The following is a 22,667-nucleotide window of genomic DNA, read 5'->3' on the forward strand; positions in this document are numbered from 1 at the left end:
ACCTTGACTTTCATCAGATCTTGTTGTACCACACTTGTAGCTTTAAACAATTTGATAGTCCGATTCAAATCTACACCTATTCTCCTTGGGTTTATTGCCCTTCATACTGCAAGCATCGAAATAAAAATTAAAAAAAATTAAATATACTTACATGTCCAATTAACCAATGGAAGCCGACGCCAAATTTCAATGAACTCTTCCCTGTCAAAGAAAATCAAAGGCAAACTATAAGAAAAAAAAAACTTAAATTAATATACAATACATATAGATAAAACTTAAATTTTTTAAATTTAGACAGAATAATAAGACACTAATACATATTTAATATACAATACATACATATACACTATGGCTATTATATTTTATGGTAAGGTTTTTTAGTAGTTTAAAAAATTAAAATCATCAAAATGACCTTTTTCTCAACGTGTCAAAATGGGTTACCCACGTGTCACCCTCGAAAAAACCTGTTAAGCACCCGTTATTAACGGATTCCTATCATGTGACACCGATTAGTTATCATGTTAACCCGAAATCCGTTATTTTCGTGTCATTTACATGTTGTGTTAACGGGTCGTGACACACCCTGACCGAGATCAAGGCATGCTGGCCGTCACGTGAGAGTGACTTAGCCATGTGCATAGTGCGGAAGCAATAATGAAAAGAAATATACAAATAATCAAAAACCAAATTACTAGAGTGCACGACTAAATAGGAAGTGATAGGAGTTAGTTACAAACGTAAATACTCCTAATCAGAGCATAGTAAGTCTAGGTGCAGTCCAATAGGACAAGTACTAATTATACAATACCAGAAATGTCCTACTATTATTTAGGTAGGTCAGAACTGCCAACGTCCTCAAGCCACCAACAACAAGCTTACTTAAAACCTGGAGGGGCGCAAAACAGAAAACGTGAGTCGGCAAAAACAAATGTTTTACAAAATCATTTTCTTTATCAACATAACTAACCCCTCGTTGTAAAACATGTATAATTTTTCCCAGAATCAGAATACAAGCATATACATAATATATATATATATATATATATATATATATATATATATATGAAATCATATTGATTCAATTCATGCTTCACATAATCATTTTCAAATATATGCCATGCCAATATATAACAGAGTAAGCAATTCAGGTAAGAATAAATTCATAGAAATATGATATGTTAGCTGGAACCCCTGTGGTAGTATGTAAGGCTGAATTCATAGCTCAAAGTTACTCTAGCCGGAGTCACTACAATGACCTATACATCAACATACTACACATAAGTCGGAACCATTAAAAAGGGGTCTGTACGACAAGATTAGGTGTAATATAATTACGCCCAATTCTATTCTCTCATAATAGCCGGGCGATAAATCGCTAGTCACCTACGAGTCAGAACCATAAATAAGGTCTGTACGATAAGACTGTACACTTAAGTTGGATCCACTATGAGCATATAGTGCAGGAGGTGACGTAAATAAACATTGCATGTACTTTATATCTCTAGCTAAATCACAATCACCCTAGGTGCAGTTTTATGAGCTTAACATTATTCAATCACATATCACATCATCGATGATTCACATAACCAAACGTAACTTACCTGAACTTACCTGTGCCTCCACAACACCACATTTATATATATATATATATATATATATATGCAACCATGAAATGCATATTCAGAATATGAAAGCATTTGGCATATTATTTCAAAGCATACTTTCCTAAAAAATGCATTTCTGGGAAATATATCAAGTATATAAGTATATACTGAAAACAAAAGCCCACTCACTGATATGTCAATGGGTCGTAACCCCTGAGTCGCCCATGGTTACGCTCGTCCTCGGGATAAGCCTCACCTATATGCAAATTAAGTATAAAAACGTTATTTTAAAGCACATAGACAAAACTATCGAATAACTTCTCATACAAAGCTTAATTTTGGTATTTGAATATACTAGCGTGACCTACACAACCTCACAAACATCGTGAAATTTTTAAAATAATTTTTCTATGGCTCACGCGCCCTCACGAGCATCACCTTCAACCTCTAGACACCAGAATAACGTCGCTGGTGTCGGATTCTGGGCAGACCTGCAACTGCCTCTTTCTCGCTCATTTTTGCACCATTTTTTATAAAATTTTCACTAGAATGTCATAAATCACGAGAGGAAGAAGGTTATACCTCTTGGGAGCTTCAAATCCCTCGAAAACTCGTCGGGAGAATCCTACCAAAACCGGCCACCTTCGAACTTCGTGATCCTGACATCAAAACCGAGCCAATGAAGCACTCCGAGCTTCGTGAGAACCTCCTAGAGCTCTCTGTGAGCTTGGATTGTCCTAAAACATAACCATTCAAAAGTTCATGAATAATGCTCAACTCAGAGCTTGAATTTCCAATGTGATATTGAACGAGTTCTTACCTGAAATTGGTACCTTTGAACTCATATGGTCCTCACGAACACAATGGTACCATTTTCTTCCTCAATCTGTGAAGATTTGGCTTGGTTCAAGGTTGTCCGTACGGAGGAAAGGGAAGAGATAGTGAGTTCGAGAGAGAGTACGGGAGAGAAGAGAGAGAAATGGTATGGATATGTGTGTGTGGTTCCAAAATGTACACCAATCATAACTCTTTAATCTTTTAGCTCTAATTGGGTCCAATTAGTTAGGGATCAAATAATTGACCCAATTTCTTAACCCAAAGTACAAGGGTAAATTCATCTTTTCACAACCATGATAATTATTTCTCGGGACGAGTTGTGACAATCTCCCCACCTTATAAAATTTCATCCTTGAAATTACATACAACCAATACATCCACTAATAATCATAAAACAAGCGTGGATACATCTCTCTCATCTGATCCTCAGTCTCCCAAGTAGCTTCTTCCACTGAATGATTTATCCATAACACTTTTACCAAACGAACTGTCTTGTTCCTCAGTTCTTTATCCTTATAATCCAAAAGAGCCACTGGTTCCTCATCATAAGTTAAGTCCGAATTGATTTCCAAAGGTTGAGGAGGAATCACATGTGAAGGATCTGAAACATAGTGTTGAAGCATCGAAACACGAAATACATCGTGCACCTTGGACAACTCTGGAGGCAACTCAAGCCTGTAAGCAACCTCACCAACTCACTCAGTGATCATATATGGTCCAATGTACCTAGGACTCACCTTTCCTTTCTTTCCAAATCGTACAACACCTTTCCAAGGTGATAGCTTCAGGAATACCCAATCATCTACATCATACTTCCGATCAGTGGCATGTTTGTCTTCTAAGCTCTTTTTTCGATCTTGGGCCGTTTTCAGGTTAGACTTAATTACCTGAACATTTTGAGTAGTCACATCCACAATCTCAAGGCCTACTAAAACTCTTTCGCCAACCAACATAGAGGCGTACAACAAGATTTCCCATAAAATGCCTCAAATGGTGCCATACCAATACTAGAATGATAGATGTTGTTGTAGGCGAACTCCATCAAATCCAAACAATCATGCCAACTATCTCCAAACTGCAACACTGAAGATCTTAACATATCCTCTAAAGTTTGAATGGTCCTCTCAGATTGTCCATCTGTCTGAGGATGATATGTCGTACTATAAATCAATCTCGTACCAAGAGCTTCCTGGAATGCTATCCAAAACTTGGAAGTAAATCTAGGATCCCGATCTGAGATAATATTAACTGGCACACCATGATACTTCACAATCTGCGATATAAATAACTTAGCTAATCGGCTTAACTCCATCATTGGAATAAAATGTGTTGACTTCGTAAGCCGATCAACTACCACCCAAATGCCGTCATAACCATTCTGTGTGCGAGGAATTTTGTACACAAATCCATAGTAATATTTTCCCATTTCCACTATGGAACGGGAAGTGGCTGCATCAACCCAAACGGCTTCTTCCTTTCAACTTTAACCTGTTGGCAAATGGCACACCTACTCAGATATTCTCTTTTCATACCCGGCCAATAATAAAATGGTCTAATGGTATGATACATCTTAGTACCTCCTGGATGCATTGCATATGCCGAAATATGTGCTTAATCCAAAATTTCTTTCTTTAACTCTGCATTATTCGGCACATACATCCTGCTTTCTTGCATAAGCATGCCATCGGTTTCTCGAATCCCAAAATCTTTCTTTTTGCCCTGGTTCCTTACTTGAATTATTTCTTGGGTTTCCTCATAAATCATCTGAGCCTCAAGCACACGATCAATTAAAACTGGCCTAACCTGAAAATTAGCAAGCAAAGCTTCTTCTCGATTTTCCACTCCTAAATCCGCTCCAGTGGACCTCAAATCTACTAGAAGGGGAACATGACAATCATAAATGGCATTAAGTCTGGCTGGAGTCTTCCTACTAAGTGCATCCGCCACTACATTTGCACGTCTAGGATGATACTCAATCGTGCAATCATAGTCACTAAGTAACTCAATCCACCTCCGCTGTCGAAGATTAAGATCTCTCTGAGTAAACAAATACTGAAGACTCTTATGATCTGTAAAGATCTTACATTTCTCACCCTAAAGATAATGTCTCCAAATCTTCAAGGCAAAGATGATAGCTGCTAATTCCAAATCATGTGTAAGGTAATTCTTCTTATGAGGTTTCAACTATCTCGAAGCACAAGCAATCACCCTACCATGTTGCATTAATACACAACCCAAACCATTCAGAGAAGCATCACTATAAACCTCATAATTACCGCTATCATCTGGAAGTGCTAGAACAGGTGCATGAGTGAGATAATACTTCAACTGCTGGAAACTTTGCTCACATTTATTATCCCACTCAAACTTAACATCTTTTCGAGTCAACCTCGTCAATGGCAGAGCAATCACTAAAAAATCCTTAACGAATCATCTATAATAACTGCTAAGCCAAGAAAACTCCGTACCTCGGTGATGGTTCGAGGTTGCTCCCAATTCTCCACAGCCGCTACTTTCTGAGAATCCACTTGAATGCCTTGAGAAGAAACGACATGTCCCAAAAATGCTACTTGATTCAACCAAAATTCACATTTGCTAAACTTAGCATATAGTTGGTGTTCCCTCAAACTACTCAACACCAACTTCAAATGCCTAGCATGCTTAACTTTAGACTTAGAGTATACCAGAATATCATCAATGAAGACAATAACAAACCTATCCAAATATGGTAGGAATACTCGATTCATCAAGTCCATAAAAGTTGTTGGTGCATTAGTTAATCCGAATGGCATCACAAGAAACTCATAATGACCATATCGAGTCCTGAATGTGGTTTTAGGGACATCTTCATTTTTAATCTTCAACTGATAGTAACCCGACCTCAAGTCAATCTTAGAAAACACGCAGGCATCTCTGAGTTGATCAAATAAATCGTCTATACGAGGCAATGGATAACGGTTCTTAATTGTTACCCGATTTAATTGCCTATAATCAATGCACAGCCTCAAAGTTCCATCTTTCTTCCTCACTAATAAAACTGGAGCTCCCCAAGGTGAAGTACTCGGCTGAATAAAACCTTTATCCACTAACTCTTGCAATTGGACTTTCAATTCCCTTAATTCAGCAGGAGCCATTCTATAAATAGTTAAGGATATGGGATTCGTACCTGGAAGCAGATCAATAACAAACTCCAAAGGCCTATTGCTGAAGACGAAGTCCAAGTCACCAACATCCAAGAATTCCAGTGCAAATCATCTCATACCATAGTGATTGAGGTAAAAGTTGTTTTTTACCCCATTCTTCCTAAGAAACCCTAGCTTCCATTTGATTAAGCAAGCCTTCAGATGTTGGTCGAACATCCTACCCATGAGAACATGAGACTTCATGTGCTCCACATTAAGGTTAGAGCACAGAGTTGTACTACCCTAGTAACCTCGCACTCCATGTAAAGGTTCTAAATGCTTTCTCAGCAACTACAGGTTCTTCCCCAGGTTGGGGAAGGGGAAAGGGGTTCGCCCACCAAGGAACATACTGGTCTGAACAAATCCTGGGTCTCCTAGGTAAGAGGAAGAAGAAGTGAAAAATTGGGAGTTGGCTATTGTAGTGAGATGGAACAAACAAGGTAAAAAACCAAGCAGAAAAGATAGGATGAGCCCCTTCCATGTCCAAACCTCACTTAACTATCTAACATTTGGGGGAATCTAACCGTTAAGGAATAGGATACACTTCCAATGCAAGGCAGAGTATTCCCAACATGACATAAGATAAACCTCATGATGAAAATACTTAACAGATAATTGGGCACATCAAACTGCACAATCCAAGTTACCAAGTAAAAGTGGTATAATCCATACCTCATTAATCTGGCATCACAAACCAAAGTAACAAAGAAGCATAACCGACACACATATATAACCAATACCAGGATTAAAGGTGCAATAACCAAGGAAGCATGGAAAAAGCAATAATTAGCACAACTCAAAAACCTAAGCACAAATAGCATGGCAGAAAACCAGCAAATCAAGAGGTCAGAACACCAAGCGTTTAAACACTCAATTGAAGATCCTCTAAGCCTACGAGACTTACACTCGCAAACCCTAATTACCTAAAACCCTAGCACCAATAATTTAAGTCCCCTCCACTTCAAACCAGACCAATCTCAGCCAAGGAAGAGCCACGTTTGAAACCAAAACCAGCAAAAGCAAAAACTTCTAACCTTAACCCTAGAACTCTAATTATCGGACTTAATTTTTCTCAGTAGATAATTTTCCCAATTATCAATTCTAATTATCTTCTCCAATAATCCTTGTACACTGCTCCATATTAGCATAACTAATAAAGATAACACCAACACAATTAATTTCCATATTAATTTACAACAATTTACCTTCGACAATTGCGAGATCTCACTCAAAACCCATAAAGGCATACGGCAGCGCCTGTCTCCCCAACCAAACCCTTGAGAGCCCATAGTTATATATAGAGTTGCATCAATCATGTTTTACAATAACAGTGTAATATATGTGAAACAACATTAAAACTAAACTTGAACAAAATGTAATATATGTGAAACCGCATTAAAACTAGACTTGTACTTTTAAGAAGTAAATGGCCATAGGAAGTACATAAAATCCATATTATGAAATTTGATTCTACTGTCCAATGCTTATTAGTCTCTATGATATTTCAATAAATGCCTCTTGTTCCTTTGTCCAACTAAATTCATGGTTCATCAAATTTGTGCCTCTTCACACAACATTCCATTCCATTTATTTTGGGCTTTGCTGTTTTTTTTTTTTTTTTTTTAACCATCTAATGATGTTTATACAGATATCTCTGAAAGATATAGAAAATAAATTACATCATTCATAAATAACAAAAGTAAATCACATCATTCTGGTGGGGTGTTTATTCCTCACTTTTGCTTTCTCTTTTCTGCTTTATTCCCCACTGCTTTTCTGCTTTTCTTGATCTCTGCACCTTTGTTGCTTTTACCTTGCATGAACCGACGAATATGACTCATTGGTGACAGCTTGCGCCTCTTTTGCTTTTGTCTTTTTCTTTTCTGTAAAGGAAAAGAGACTTTGGGTTTGGGGAATCTGTGAAAGAAAAAGAGAGAGCTTTTCTGGATCTGTAAATGATAATGCAGAGGTCGGATCTGACGGTGATGGCATAGTCGACGTCGGCGGTGTGCAGGAGGAAAATAGCTTCGAGTTAGAAGCAAGAAATAGTTGTTTCACCAAGGAGCTACGTGCCAGTCTAGCTACGTTCCTCACCATGGCCTACATCATCTCTGTCAACGCCACCATCCTCGCGGACTCAGGTAGCACGTGCTCCATTGCCGACTACTCCACCACGACGAACCAAACCGTCACCCCATATTGCATGATCATTCCCAACGAAGGATACCAAAACTGCCTTGCAAAGACCAAGAGTGACCTTATTGTTGGCATAATTTTATCAGCCATGATTGGGTCGATTGCTATGGGCGTTTTGGCCAATCTACCCTTGGGGTTAGCACCGCGTTTCTAGACAACCCTCTGTTATGCGGGTTTCCGTATCAGAAACTTTGTAAAAAAAAAAATCGGAACAGAGCTCTACGGATAGTCTGAATTCAAGATCAGGATCGAAAAATAGTCCAGTAAAGGGTCTGAGTCCAGGTCTGATTATCCCAATCTCGGTGGCGGATGCGGACAGAGCAAATTTGGTGGCAACGAGAACCGCCAAGAACCAGGATTCGAATTCGGATTGCGATCTGGACCACTCGAGCTTTCCTCAGGGTGGTGATCGCGTGGGGCTGAGTTATGCGGAGAGATCTAGGAGGCGGTGGAGTCGTCATGGTTGAATGAGCAGAGGTCGACGCTGGCAGAGGCGTGGGAGAAAAGGCTGAAGTTCGACTCTAAGGCGAAGATTACGGAGTCAGGGCTTGGGTCGCAGACTCGGAAACCCGGTCTCTGCTCCTGCATTTTTCAGAATACCAAATTTACAGACTTCTTTGAAGATCTGGAGATCTGGAGCACCTCGGAGATCATGGACGAGTCGACTCGGTGACTCGACGACTTCACGATCAGCTTCTGCTTGAGCAAAATTAGGGCTTGGGTCAGGTCGGTGAAGATGGGCTTGCATCATCGATATATATCCCAATCTATCTCAGGTCAAATAAAGGAGACACCCTCCTTCGAATAATCTCCTGAATCTGCTCCAATGACAAAACAGATGTAGCACCATCAAAGTTGGCGTTTTCCATCTGCTGATGCAACTTCTCGAGGATTGCAGATTGATCATCCTTGGGAAATTTACGCATGTGCTTTAGCATCTCCAGTTCCTGTAATTGGTTTTTACTATGCATCTTTTCAGCAAATTCCTCTGCTCCAAGCTCAGCTTCGTCACATGACATCTCCTCCCTTGCAATGAATTTATAAAACTGAATCATCACATCCTGATCATTCTCGTATTCAACATTCACCTTTCCCAAGCACGATAGGCCAGATCTTGGATCAATCCCCATCTCCAAAAATATCTCCTATTGGATCGCAGTAGTTACAGCTATAGCTTTATGCTTGTCCTCAACACCATCTGCGATTCTTTTCTTCACCTCAGGCTGAGATGTGAGGAAGGAGAATCGATCGAAAAGATGAAGCAGCTGTTCCCTCGACAACACCTCGGAAAGCACCCATTGAGACTGAAAATATTGGAACAAAATGCTAATGGATGAAGAAAGAAAGTAACTCAGAGCTAGTGAATGTTTTTTTCTGGAAAAATCCAGTGAGGTTTGTGGGTTTTTGCAGATTCACAGTGGATGTGAAAAAATGAAAGAGAAGCGACACAACTTTTCGTATCGATTCCCACAGACGACGCCAAATGTTGATGCACAAAACCGGAGGTCTTGGAACAATGTAAATCCGACCGTGAATCTGCAAGAAATGTAAATAACAGAAGATATATCGTGGTTCACCCCAAGGTTTGGGCTACATCCACACTGATTATGTATTTCTGAGGGATAGAAAACCTTTGTAATGTGAGAGGGGATGTGAGAGGATGAGAGAGCTTAAGGCCTAAGAATTGGCCTCTCCCAATTGTGAGGGTGAGGGGTCCTTTTATAGAATAAGGACTTCTCACTTATTACATATTTGCCCCTTCCTTTATTACATAATTACATTTAAGTTCCCCGAGTATTTATACAAAGGTCTAAATACGAGGCCCTAAATATGGTATAAACAAAGTTTGTTATAGATAACGCTGCAAAAAAATAAAAATCAAACAAAATCAAACACACTATTTCTGAAACTATATGAAAATTTTACACTGTTTCTTAAATTGCAGAAAACACAAAGTATATGTAGAAGTAGAAATGTTGTAAATTTTTTTACTTACGAAGTTGATTTCTGTTGTGCACATGTCCTGTCTTCATTGATTTGGAATTCAAATGCACTTTTGATGGAATTAATTTTCTTCATTGTGTTTTAAGCTGAATCCATAAGATTTGCATCACTCCTTGTTGATTCTCTTGCCTTATCAAGCCAATATTGGACGAACTTGCCTTGAATAAAATTGTAGAGATCAATAATATACTTGTTTTTCAGTAAATATGATAGAGTTTTTTAGAGATTGTTTGTTTCTTTCCTTACCATTATTGTGCAATTTTCCCAGTAGCAATCAAACTCCAGATCTTCATTTATCAACTTTATCGTAGGGAATTGTAATGGGTCATTTATGTAGTACTAGTGTCCAAAAAACTACCAAGGAAAAGTGGTTGTAATGAAACAATGGGAAGAAAATCTTTGATACTTTTCCATATTGGTCCATCAATTGGTTGTAGAGTCTTTCCTTTTTTTCCATAGTTGCTTTAATGCTTTGTTCGTTTATGTTTTGTTGGTTTAATGAAAATCAAGTTTAGTAAAGAATGATTCATGAAACTAATATATAGTTTGATATGCATGAAACATCATAATCACATATTTTATAAGTTCATATAACTACATACACATAACATTAGTTGTATTATTTTTTAACTTTATAATGCATACAGTTGATTGAAAAGTTATAGGTTGGAAAACTATTTATAAACTTACAAATATTGTTGTGGAGACATAGAAGTTCATTTATTTTCCTTGGTGTTCTCTTTTTCTCTTTTCATGTAGCAAAAAGAGTCAACTATTTGAGTTGATATAGGTCCGTTTGCCATCAAACTGTGCAAATCTTCTTTCAACACCATTATTCGGTAATAGTTGAAATCTGTACTTTCTGTTGTCCAGTATTCATTGTTGCAGAAAAGTGAAAAAAAATTAGATATATAATAAGTTGGTATTGTTATACAAGGAAAGTTTTTTTGTATACTGAATGTTGATTTAAGAGCGTTCATAGTAGTTACGTGTTCTCTGTTAAGCTGACCTGAATTAATCTGCTGTTGTCATCTGGTTCAGCATCTTGTACACTTGAAGTTAGGTCCATTTCATACCTTTGTCTGTGTGATTTATTGGTGGAAAGTCATTCAGCTGTTGATAGGAGCATATTTATGCGACTTAGTTAGCTTGTTTTCTTGCATTTTCTTAGTTAGTTCTTACTTATTCTAGTGTTTTGACCTATTTTCGTGTGTTTGTAGGTCCAAATGACAAAGTTGGCAAGAAAGTGCAATTTGAAGCATTTTGAGGCAGTTTTGGGCATCAAATGGATAGCTTATGAATGCAGCAAGATGGATGGACGAATTTGAAGTTCAAGAGGCTTAGAATGTGCTGAAAAGATGAAGGAAATAAATTCAAGTCAAAGAAGACAAGGAATTAGCTCAAAGAAGGAACATTATCCAAAACCTTATCCAACCTTATCTTATCTTATCCTTGCCTAATTTAGCTTTATCCTATCTTATCTTATCTAAATCAGTTTGTACCTTAAATCTAGCTGTAAGAGGACCTAAATATTTGATTTCTAGAAGGTATATCCTTTCCCTACATTTATGCCGCACCTTTATGTTCTAGAAACACCTAAATTGGTTCCGTGAGCACCCTTTCTAGAAGGTCCTATAAATCTGGCGTTTTTCCTTGTTCTAGAAGCCTAAAATCTACTAGGAAACTTTAATCCTTTTCCTTTTGGATTTCTGCCAAACCCTAGTCCTTTTCCTCAAGGATTGTGCAATCCAAATCCTTAGGGATTGTGCCATGAATTTCAGCCTATAAATACACATCCTTGCCACATAAATCAAACCACCCACGCCCTCATACATTCAGATATAATTGAGAGATTTCAGAGAGTTCAAAAGGCTCAATTGCGTGGAGGAAGGAGAAGGAGAAGTTTGTGGTGTGACTTGCAATCCAAGGGAGAGTTCGAAATCTGCCATTGGAATTGCTGGGGCGTTCTTGGTTCTTTCTATCCTTAGATTTGTTTCAATGTTGCTTTTAATTCAATTTTATATTTTTAAAGACATGAGGAACTAATTTCTTTTTAGTTCGAGGTGAATTCGAAGCCATGATTATATGTTTTATATGAATTGATTAAATCCAGTTATTGTCTCTTGAGTCTTGAATGTGATTTGCTTATGTAAGTTATTAAAACTTGTTTGTGTATGTTAATTGAGGGTCGACACTTAATTTGCATGCATGAATTTGATGCTAGAGTATAAGGGGGTTTCATCTAATCGTTATGAACTTATATTCACAAGTAGTAACAGTTGCTAGTCACAATCGTGTTAGGTAAATCCTAGGCAAGAGTAACATGCTTTTCATAGTTATGAATGCCTCGTCTATGCTTATGATTTCCATTGAACTTAATGATCTTTGAAATGTGTCTCTATCATGCGTATTCCATGGTTAGGGGACTTGATAAGAATAATTTGGTTGTGATGCGTTATCCATTCAATTCAATGAATCTAGGGATATCTGAGAATCAATTGGTGCAATCTAATTAATTCGGGGCATTGTCATTCATGGTTTAAAGGAATAATAATTGGGAATTGGTTTGTTTGCATATATCATGTGTGGAGAAGGATCCTCTAACTAGCTTTTCACCCTTTTCAATTCACTAAATTTGTTTTCTTAAAGTGTTTTATGCAAAGTTTCTGTTTTAAGTTTTAATTTCGTCAAAACAAAATCCCTCTTTCTTAAGTATTGTTTTTAGAGTCAAAACCTATTTTCTTTTAGTCTTTTGAGTTAAGTTAAGTCTTATTTTCGTCCAAATCACTTGTTAGGTCTAGAATTGAGTCTTTTTATTGTTTGTTGCTGTTTTGAGTGTTTTAAGTTAGTTTTGAATCTATAGAGTCTAGTTTAGTGTTTTTGAGTTTTATTTGTGTTGATTAGCATCCCTAGTTAATCCCCGGTCTAGAACGATCCCTACTTACATCTTCACTACAATTGTCATGAATAGGGTTTAATTTGTGTGTCGAGTTAATTTTCACATTAGCTGTTATGATGGCTTGTCTTTTAAATCCAGACTGAATGAGGGAGTGTCTCCTATGACTTTCCTTTTCTTTTGGGTTGTTGTACTTCCGAGTGTTTGTGTTTTGCCTTGCACACCATTCTTCTCGAGAGCATCATTGTCTTTATAATTTTAGTGTCTAATTCTTGATTTGTTACTTTTGCCATCAATGTCACAATTTTCTCCCGGAATGTTTGTTGTCTATCATCATGTTCAGTTGTTTGTTGGGTTCCCTCATTATGGACCGTGCCTTCTTGATTTTGTTGCTTGTTTGATTCGGAAACAGCATTGGCTTTTTCTTTGTTTTTTTTGTCTTAGTCACTGTTTATTGTTGCAGAGTTTGAAAGTTTTTCTTCTACCTCTTTGATTCTTTGATGCATCTTCATTCTTTTCTTTAACTTCCTTTTTTTTTTTTGTCTTTGTTGTGGTTGTTTTTGTGCCCTTTTTTTTGTGTGCTTTGCGTTGGTTCTGCAAAATGTCTTATTCGGTAACGTTTCCAATTTGTAGATAAATGGTTTCTTTCTTTGTACGTGATATCTTTTTTGTTTTTCCGACCATTTTCTTTTGTTGCGTCATTTTGGTGGTGGTTGATATGATTGGTTTTGGTTGAGCTTGACATTTGGAGTTTTATGTTAACTAAGACCTTCTGTAAAAACAGTGATTTTTGAATGCAAGCTTCATGACCAATAAAAAATAAATACGAGGACACACTATTTTGTATAAATATCAATTACTTTTATAACTAGACTAAACTTTATATTTTCTTATAGATGAATATAGTGCAAATAGAAGAGTACAATAGGATAGTTGTTAAACTATTTCTTAAATTGAAGCTAAATTGCAAACTATTTATGAAAGTGAAGATATTTTTTCAAACTATTTTTGAAACTAAAGATATTCTGTAAACTGTTTATGAAACTGAAGATATTTTTGCAAATTGGTCTTGAAAATGTACCAACATAAGGGATTGTTTATGAAACTGAAAAAACGCAAAATATTTTGATGATCTGCAGAAATCTTTTTATTTTTGTTGAAGCGAGTAAAGTACAAAGATGAAATCATTGTAGTAAGTGAAATGTAAGATGACATATGTTTATACATTACAATCTAAGTAAAAAATGGTAGTTTTGTGGATCTGTGATGAAATGATGTTGAGTAAAGAGAAAAACGTTGATTTTACGAAAATGATGTTTGAGTTCTTGCATGTCAGTGTTTGTGGTTGATTCGAGTTGATCTAATTTATGCAAGTAGTGAACTAAGTATAAAATTGTTACATTTGTGGAGGATTAGAGTAAGATTGTTACCTTGGTTTGTTCTTTACATAGATTTTTGCGAAGAAGTTGTTTATGGAGTTCAACAATTTTTGCTCAGTTTTTTTTGTGAAGAACTTGGATGATGGAGAATGGGTGATACGGAGAAATGAGGACCTTTTGCTGGTTTTTTGTTCTCTATTTTCTGGAAATACAATTTTGGCTACATGCATTAATGTAAGTTTGTTTGCACGGGGATGGTGTGTGTAGGTAATTGGTAAAATTTGTTGGAGCTTTATTGGGCATTATTTTTGTACTATTGTTTGGGTTTTTTTTTTTTCATTTTGTTCGTATCTTTTGGATCACTTGGTTATATATTTTAATTTTTAAAATATGAAGAATAAATATGTTTTATTTTTAGTTTCAAAAATAGTGTAAACTTATTCATAAACAATGTAAACTTATTAATATGTTTAATATTAATGGGGTATTGTTGGTTTTACTTATGCTCTACCAATTAATGAATATGTTTAATATTAATGGGGTATCCTTGGCAGGACTATCATGCTTTTCATAGTTACGAATGCCTCGTCAATACTTATGATTTTCAAAGAACTTAATGACCTTTGATATGTGTCTCTATCATGCATATTCCATAGTTAGGGGACTTGATAAGGATAATTTGGCTGTGATGCGTATCCCGTCCAATTCAATGAAATAAGGAGAATCTGATGGTTAATTTGTGCAGTCACGGTTAACTTGGGGTGTTGTCATTCATAGTCTAAAGAAACAATACTGGAAATTGGTTTATGTTTGCATATGTCATGTGTGGAGAAGGACCCTCTAACTAGCCCTTCACCCTTTTCAATTCATCAAATTTGTTTTTATTAAGTGTTTTATGCAAAGTTTCTGTTTTAAGTTTTAAATTTGTCAAAAACAATCCCCCATTCATTAAGTCTTGTTAGTTGAGTCATAATCTGTTTTCTTTTAGTCTTTTGAGTCAAGTTAAGTCTTATTTTCATCCACATCACTTGTTAGGTCTAGAATTGAGTTTTTTTTTATTGTTTGTTGCTGTTTTGAGTGTTTTAAGTCAGTTTTGAGTCTATAGAGTCTAGTTTAGTGTTTTTGAGTCTTATTTGTGTTGATTATCATCCCTAGTTAATCCCTGATCTAGAACGATCCCTACTTGCTTAATACTACAATTGTCATCAATAGGGTTTAATTTGTATGTTAACTTAATTTTCACATCAGATAGGAACTTTATATATAAATGCCACAGCTGGTATATATTATATAATTTGAAATTTCATTACATAATATGAAGTAAAATGGTTATAAATTCCAACATTGTTTTATATCCAGTCATATAATGTAATATGAAATTACATTCATTAATTAATTCACAGGCTAATAATGTCTTCTTCTTTATAACCATCTAGAATTGTTGCTTTTGTCCTAGATTTCCTTCTTTTTTCAAGCACCCCTTGCAGTCCATTTGAATAGCTGTTTGCATGATTCACCAATATAGTTATAATTTCAGCTCTTTTCTGGAATACTTCTTCCTTGTCGAATTTGGGTTCTATTAATTTTCCCTTTTATACTTGTTGTGCATAGTGAATGACAACGTTCCAACAATCAAACTTGCATTTTTTAGTGAAAATATAAGTATGACAGATGAGTACATCACTCGATAGCTTTAGATGACAAATAATGATATCATTTATATTTGAAGTTACATTAACTCTAGAATTTGAATGCTTATTACTATAAATTTTGTACTTACGAGTCTTCTCGTTGTTGTGCTTGATAGGGTTAATGTAGCTAGAGGATCGGATGCCCCACTCATGTGCCGGAGGATCAAGTGCTCCCCATAAGAGTTGACAAATTAGCTTACTTGGTTATATCTCTATATACTAAAACCTAGTAGGGTGGTACTGTGGATAACCAGTGTGATGACAATTTTGCCCTTCAGTTTTTTCTTTCCTTTGCCGTTTTGCTGCCTCTTCGCATAGTAAAATACCTGTATTGCCCTACTAAAACCCAGTAGGGTGGTACTGTGGATGACCAGTGTGAGATAATTTTGTCCCTCGGTTTTTTCTTTCCTTTGCCGTTTTGCTGCCTCTTCGCACAGTAAAATACCTGTATTGCCCATGATTGCCACGTGTTGATCCTCCTTTGCCCTCCCAGGTTACGTGTCTATGATCCTCGAGTTATGGCACAAAGAAACATAAAATAATTAATTAAAAAACTGACAAGAAATTATTTTAAAAATATGACTTAACTCAGGCCACATGGTTTGTGGCGCTCAACAAAATAAAAAATTCTAAAAACATTGAATGCATGAACAAAATAATTATTAAAAATTGTGAGAAACCCACCTGTCCCCATTCCACGCCGAGTCTCCTGCAGTAGTTCACATGGAACACTGTTTGTGGCATGCAAGACAATAAAATATTATAAAAAAAATTTGAATGCAAAGTCTCCTGCAGAGTGTAGGCACAAAGAAAGATAAAATGATGATGACAAAACTGACAACAAATATTTAAAAAAAAAAAGAGTTAATCGGCACATCTCAGTAGGTGGCATGGAATACTGTTATGGCACACAACACAATAAAATATTATAAAAAAATTTGCATGCAAAGTCTCTTGCAGAGTGTGGGCACAAAGAAAGATAAAATGATGATAACAAAACTGACAACAAATATTTTTTAAAAAAAAATAGTTAATTTAGGTTTGTGGCACATAACACAATAAAAAAATTATAAAAAATTTTGAATGCATGAAAAACAAAGCTTAAAAATTGTAAGAAGCCTCGCTGTCTTCTGCCTTGCCTAGGTTGCCTTTGGTTATTTTATTTTTTTGTTTTGCTCTGCTTTCTGTCTTCCACGTGTTGATCATTCGGGAACTTTCTGCTGAGTATTTCTCTCTTTTTCTTTCATTTTTATCTCCTTCTTTCCTCAAATTTTCCTTTGCTTTTTCTGCTTCTTTCTTTTTCTTTGTTGTTTTTCTTTGCTTCTCCTGCTTTTGGTTGTCGTTTTCTCTCTTCGTTGTCTTTGTTTGCTTCTCCCACTCTTGCCAGTCCTTTTCTTTTGTTTTTGAATCACTCTTGCCAGTCCTTTGCTTCCACCTAAACCCCTCTGGTACTCCTACCCTCCCAGAAACTTGAGGTACGAAAATTTCAATTTTTTTTGTGTTTTTGATTTACTTTCAGTGTTAATTTCTCATTAAATTATTATTTTTGATAAACCCATTTAGAATCTGATTCGAGTTTTGCCTGGATTCCAAAATAAAAATTCATTTTTCTTTTGGATTTCATGATATTTTTATAAATTGAGTATTGCAATTTTTCCAGCTTTTTCATTTCGTGTATTATTCATTTGTTGAGGATTTGTGACTTTCTATGTGAATTTAGTGTCAAGTAAAGAATGGATGCATTTTTATCAAATTTCTCTTCACTTTTGGTAGATTAAATGGATCTTGCGGAAGTAACCCCTATTGTCCAACTACGTCCATATACAAAAGCGGAAAAAATAAAGGTCCGTGTGTGCAGAATATGGAAATCAAATGTTATCGGCACTGTTCAAAAACATGTCAACCTGCATTGTATCTTGGTTGACGAGATGGTGAGTGGTTATACTGTTATTTTTTTATTCCATATTATAATGATATATATATATATATATATATATTTTTTTTTTATCATTTATTTTTTAATTGTTATATTTTTTGTGTTTTTTATACTTTTTTTGAACAATGATCCAATGTTTTTTATTTGAATGATTTAAGTTTTTCCAGTGAGTATGTTTGTGGGTACAATTAAATCTATCTATATCAAAATATAATATTTTGTGTGATTTGTTTGTTTAGTGTATTTTTAACTTTTTTTTCCTTTTTGGTTTTTTTTTTCTCTCTTTTTAATCAACTACAAAGAACCATGCTGTTGAAGCCTCTACAAAAGATATTGATTACGAAGTTATAGCTTAAAAAATTGAGGCCGGTAGTAGTTATGAAATTATGAATTTCAGAACAATTAAAATCAGGGGCCAATACAAGGTTGCTCCACATGAAACTCAGATCATTCTCACTGACACAAAAGTTTTAAAAAAACTGTCTAACGTCTTTCCACCCATACCTCGACATCGGTTCTTTCTCCAAGATTGTAATTCTTTGTATCCCCGTTTGGACAAGGTTGATATTCTCACAGGCAATTAAAGGAAATTTTGTGAAAAACATGTTCATTTGAGCAACATCAATGGCATGCAATTAACAATTAAAGGCGGAATCATGCTTGTATGCACTCAAAAACAAAATATTAGCCATGAAATTCAAAGCCTAGTAGAAAGGTGAACCAAGACACAACTCAAGAACAAAGTGAGTTGAAGATTTTCTACCTTTGTTGATTCCTCTTTGCATAAGCAAGGGCTAATCACCCAAGGAGAGGGCCTTCATTCCTTGCTTCTTAAATCCATGGATTTCTTGGATGAGGATGGTTGAAAGAATTCTCCAAGTTCCCAAAATTGAGAACCTCTAATTTTTCCACACCAAGGAAGGACTTGAAGAAGAGATGAGTAACTGTGGAGGATGAGAGATTGCTAGCTAATCTCCTCCAAGGGGGCCGGCCTCTTAGAGAGAAAGGGAGAGACATGGTGTTCTCATCTTTTCTCTAAAAGAAACCGTAATAAAGAAAAGGCTATAAAATCATATTTATATACCTTCATTGGAGTGACAAACTTGTAATAAGTCCAAAACCCACTCCTTTATCAATATGGCCGGCCATAGGGTGTTATTGGGCTGTTTGGGACTTTGTGAATATTTAGTCCTTAAGTTGTCATACAACTTAAGTCAATGGGCTTGACGTTCGAAGCCCATTGGGCCTTGAGGCCCAAAATTAACCCGAGGTCTTTAACGAACTTTATTCGTTTGATTAATTAACATATTAATTAATCCTTGCCACAAATAATTAAATCATTTAATTATCATTACTCATCTCCGTTGTTTCTTCAATCTCTACCTTACACGGTGTACGATCCATTAGGTTCCTTTCAGCGAGGCAATGGGCGATTAGAACTCTTTCAAATCGATTGTGAATTGAAACTTACTTTCAATTCTCCCTTTAGTGATTATACACGTTTAGGGCTTCCACAAACCATGAGTGACACCTAGCAGTATATCATGGTTACCCAAGCTAATCAGAAGAGGTGGAGAACCTATTCAGTTTACGATTACAATGCAATACGGTCTTTCTCTAATACAATACTCTTGACCACATTGTTTGGTTTGATAGTTTATTCATGTCTACTATCCAATGTGATTCTCTTACTTATATGATTACCTTGAATGTGATTTGGAACGACTTCCTAAATCTCATTCATACTCTGGCCAGAGATTCTTAATCATATCATAGAGTATTCTCCCTCAAACGGTTTGAAGGTTAGAGATCCCTTGTTGCGCATTGACTTGCCTCCATGACTAAGTGGCTTAACCCCAACTACGCCGTGGACACCCTCTGACAGAGTGACTTTGACATAGTCAAAGATCAAAGACTTAACCACAAGACAACTATGATGCCTTAGGTCAAAGGACTACTTTGTATTATCCCAACCATGAGTTCTCATGTGACATAAGTATGATAACTCCTCGTTGATCGTGTTCAGTGGACTCATTCTCTATTGATCACCTACATGCTTGTCTTGGTGTCAATCATACCAATGACTCGAGACCAGTCACTCTCCTTGAGAAAAGACACAGCACGTACTGATCTTAACGGACTGTCTATGCCCAATTGGCAATCCTATGATCAGGAACGTTTAGGATATGTATAGGAAAGAGAATGGTCTCATGAATCTAACTTCTTTAAATTACATTCTCCTAATTACATATTCCTTGAACTTATCGTTCAAGCATATAACATTTATATGAGACGGCTTAAAACAATAATCTTTGCCCTTGATATTAAACTAGATTAGTATAACATGTGAAATGTCCATAAAGTATCATCCTATGATTGGTTTTAGGGCACATTTCCAACAATCTCCCATTTGCACTAGAGCCAATCAGCTTGGTCATCAATGATGATACCTCTGTTGTAGTCATTTCAAAAATGGCTGAGTAGTAGGCTTAGGCAATGGATATCTATATGTTATCCATAGAAGCAACCTTGAGAATAACGACGTCACCATTATACATGATTCTCAATCATGTGGTTCAGTCTCTCATTTGAGTTCGGATCTTGATGAGACCGTGATTCCCTAGCTTGAGCTATCGCCCCATTAGTGTCGTAGTGTCGGTACACTGGAAACACTTTCTGGTTGGAACCGAATAGAGAGTTCATAAATGAACTTTCCCATCCAAACAACATTGTTGTAAGCTTCTATGTGGCAATATATTTTGCATTCAAAATGGAACACACTAAAGTTATTACTTTTAATGTTTCCATCCAAATATCTCTTTAGTCATAATAAAGAGATATCTGATTATCTCTTCATTCATAATGAAGAAACATCCAATAATGGATTAGATTCATAATCTAATACATTTACGCTTCCATTACGTTACTCTAATTCTTCCTCATTCTTGAGGAATCCATCCTTTATTATTTCTCAAATACTTAAGGATTCACTTGACAGTTGCCATGGTTTTAATCCTGGGCTTGCATTGATATCGTCTTGTACCGATCTTGGTACAACTCATATCAAAGTTTTTCATACAATACGAAATACATAAATCACCTTTCTGTATATGCATAAAGGATTCTATTTACGCATTATTTCTTTGGGAGTCAAAGGGTACGTTCCCTTTGAGAAGAGCTACCTCCTAGTCTCACTAGAGTTGTTCTTCTGATTGAAGTTTATCATCATATGAGAAACTTCCTAGCATCTTTTGTCCATTATTAGAGATTGATATAATCCAATTATATCTTGAAATCTATCATTGTAGATTTCCATCCCATGCATATAGACTATGTCTCCCATATCCATTCTATCTTTATAGAATGTTTAAAGTCATAACTTTAACGAAGAAGTATTCGTTTCATTTCCAAAATTAATATATCATATATGTGTGTATATATATATATATATTCAAATTTAGGAACATGATTAACTCCCACTAATCTTTTGTAAACCTAGTAAACAAAAGATTCATTTACATCTTTATGAGAAATCAAACAATTTGATCTTTTCTCTCATAAGACGCTTATAGCTCCCACTAGCTTGCTAAGATTCATGATGGATGGATCTCTACAACTTACATGTCTTGTGATTCATAGTTTTAGACATATATTATCAAGACTATCTTAATAATGGTTTCGGAAACCCATATTATGTCCAAACATTGAATCACCATTTAGTTGTAGCTAGCAATCTTCAAATTAATTGAAACCAAGACTACGTTAAAGATGGTTTCTTCAAAGTCAACCAATCTCTTTGATTGTGGTCACCTATAAAGGTTTCATTATTTTGGGTCAAATGGTACTTTACCATTTCTTTGAGTATATGTTGTATATACACTCAATGTAGTCATAAGGATTTTCATTCTTATTTCTTTCGAATTAAGAGGTGTAACTCTATGACATAATCATAAAGTTCAAACCATTCAACTGAGACAGTTTATAAATCCTTCTCGACTACCTTGGAGCTTGTGGTATAGGAACTAGGTTGTTATATTTGTTGATCACTATCTTGTTTCTCAAAGAACCCATTCTTTGAGTTCTATCCCTCGTTCATTTGCTCTATCTTAGGCAAATCCTAGTGTAGGATTACAATGAGTTACCCAACAAACAACATTTGTTAGTTGGTTTATAGAAGTGATATCCAAATGTTAATTTAAGGATACCCACAAGATAATTCTTTAAACAAATATTGCTTATTAGCACACAACCCCAAATCTTAACATGATTAAGATTTGTCTTTCTTTCCAACTACATCCTATGGAGTCATGAAAATTTTGGAAGATCTTCTAATTGACAATCATATTGTCTTAGAAGTGTATATCTTATATATGGGTAATTGATAACATCCAATGAACTAAATCTTATTTGAGTTCGTTCTTCTCTTAATGGAGAAATCCATTATCTTATGATGCTTCTTTCCTTGATATCTTTCAAGGAAACTGTTCTAAAGTGTTACCTTTCCTTGGATCAAATCTAAGGAGGTAAATACTTTAGACATCTTACTCATCAACTTACATTTTTTGAATTCTTTGAAACCTTTTGCAAAGTATTCGGACTTGTGTTTATTCAAAATAAATGATAGTCCAACCGAGAGCGATCTTTAGTGAATGTCATACAACATGAGTAGTATTATGTTGTGGACAAGTGCCACTAACATCTAAGTGAATTAGCCTCAACAACTTTGTGATTCTTTCTTCCTTTCCAAAAAATAAAGATTCAAACATTTTGCCTCTATACAATTTTAACAAGAAGGCATTGGATTCGGATCTAACGATCCAAAGCATCCATCTATGATCAACTCGTAATTTATGTTTTAGAGGAATCACAACTCAGTTGGGATTAGTCACTACCTTGCAACCTTTTGGGTTTTAAGCATCGTTATATTCTAAACAGTTAACAC

The 22,667-nt window shown here is 35.7% G+C and overlaps 1 protein-coding gene and 1 long non-coding RNA gene across 2 annotated transcripts; one reads left to right on the plus strand and one right to left on the minus strand.

Annotated features, from left to right (window-relative positions):
• Positions 1 to 8,584: 8,584 nt before the first annotated feature.
• LOC126608427 (uncharacterized) lies at positions 8,585 to 9,103 on the minus strand. Its single transcript, XM_050276298.1, has one exon. The coding sequence runs from the start codon at positions 8,947 to 8,949 to the stop codon at positions 8,587 to 8,589; it is 363 nt and encodes a 120-aa protein (XP_050132255.1). The 5' UTR covers positions 8,950 to 9,103; the 3' UTR covers positions 8,585 to 8,586.
• A 7,780-nt stretch (positions 9,104 to 16,883) lies between these two features.
• On the plus strand, positions 16,884 to 18,295 carry LOC126608430 (uncharacterized). Its single transcript, XR_007617870.1, has 3 exons — positions 16,884 to 17,264; positions 17,563 to 17,720; positions 18,028 to 18,295. It is a non-coding gene; the product is annotated as an uncharacterized LOC126608430 (long non-coding RNA).
• The last annotated feature ends 4,372 nt before the right edge of the window (positions 18,296 to 22,667 follow it).

The sequence above is a fragment of the Malus sylvestris genome, chromosome 16, assembly GCF_916048215.2.
Source record: "Malus sylvestris chromosome 16, drMalSylv7.2, whole genome shotgun sequence".
Taxonomy (NCBI): Eukaryota; Viridiplantae; Streptophyta; class Magnoliopsida; order Rosales; family Rosaceae; genus Malus; species Malus sylvestris.

What these genes read in the sequence shown, in the direction of transcription:
- LOC126608427 (XM_050276298.1), bottom strand. Translation starts at nt 8,949, where the DNA reads ATGGGGATTGATCCAAGATCTGGCCTATCGTGCTTGGGAAAGGTGAAT.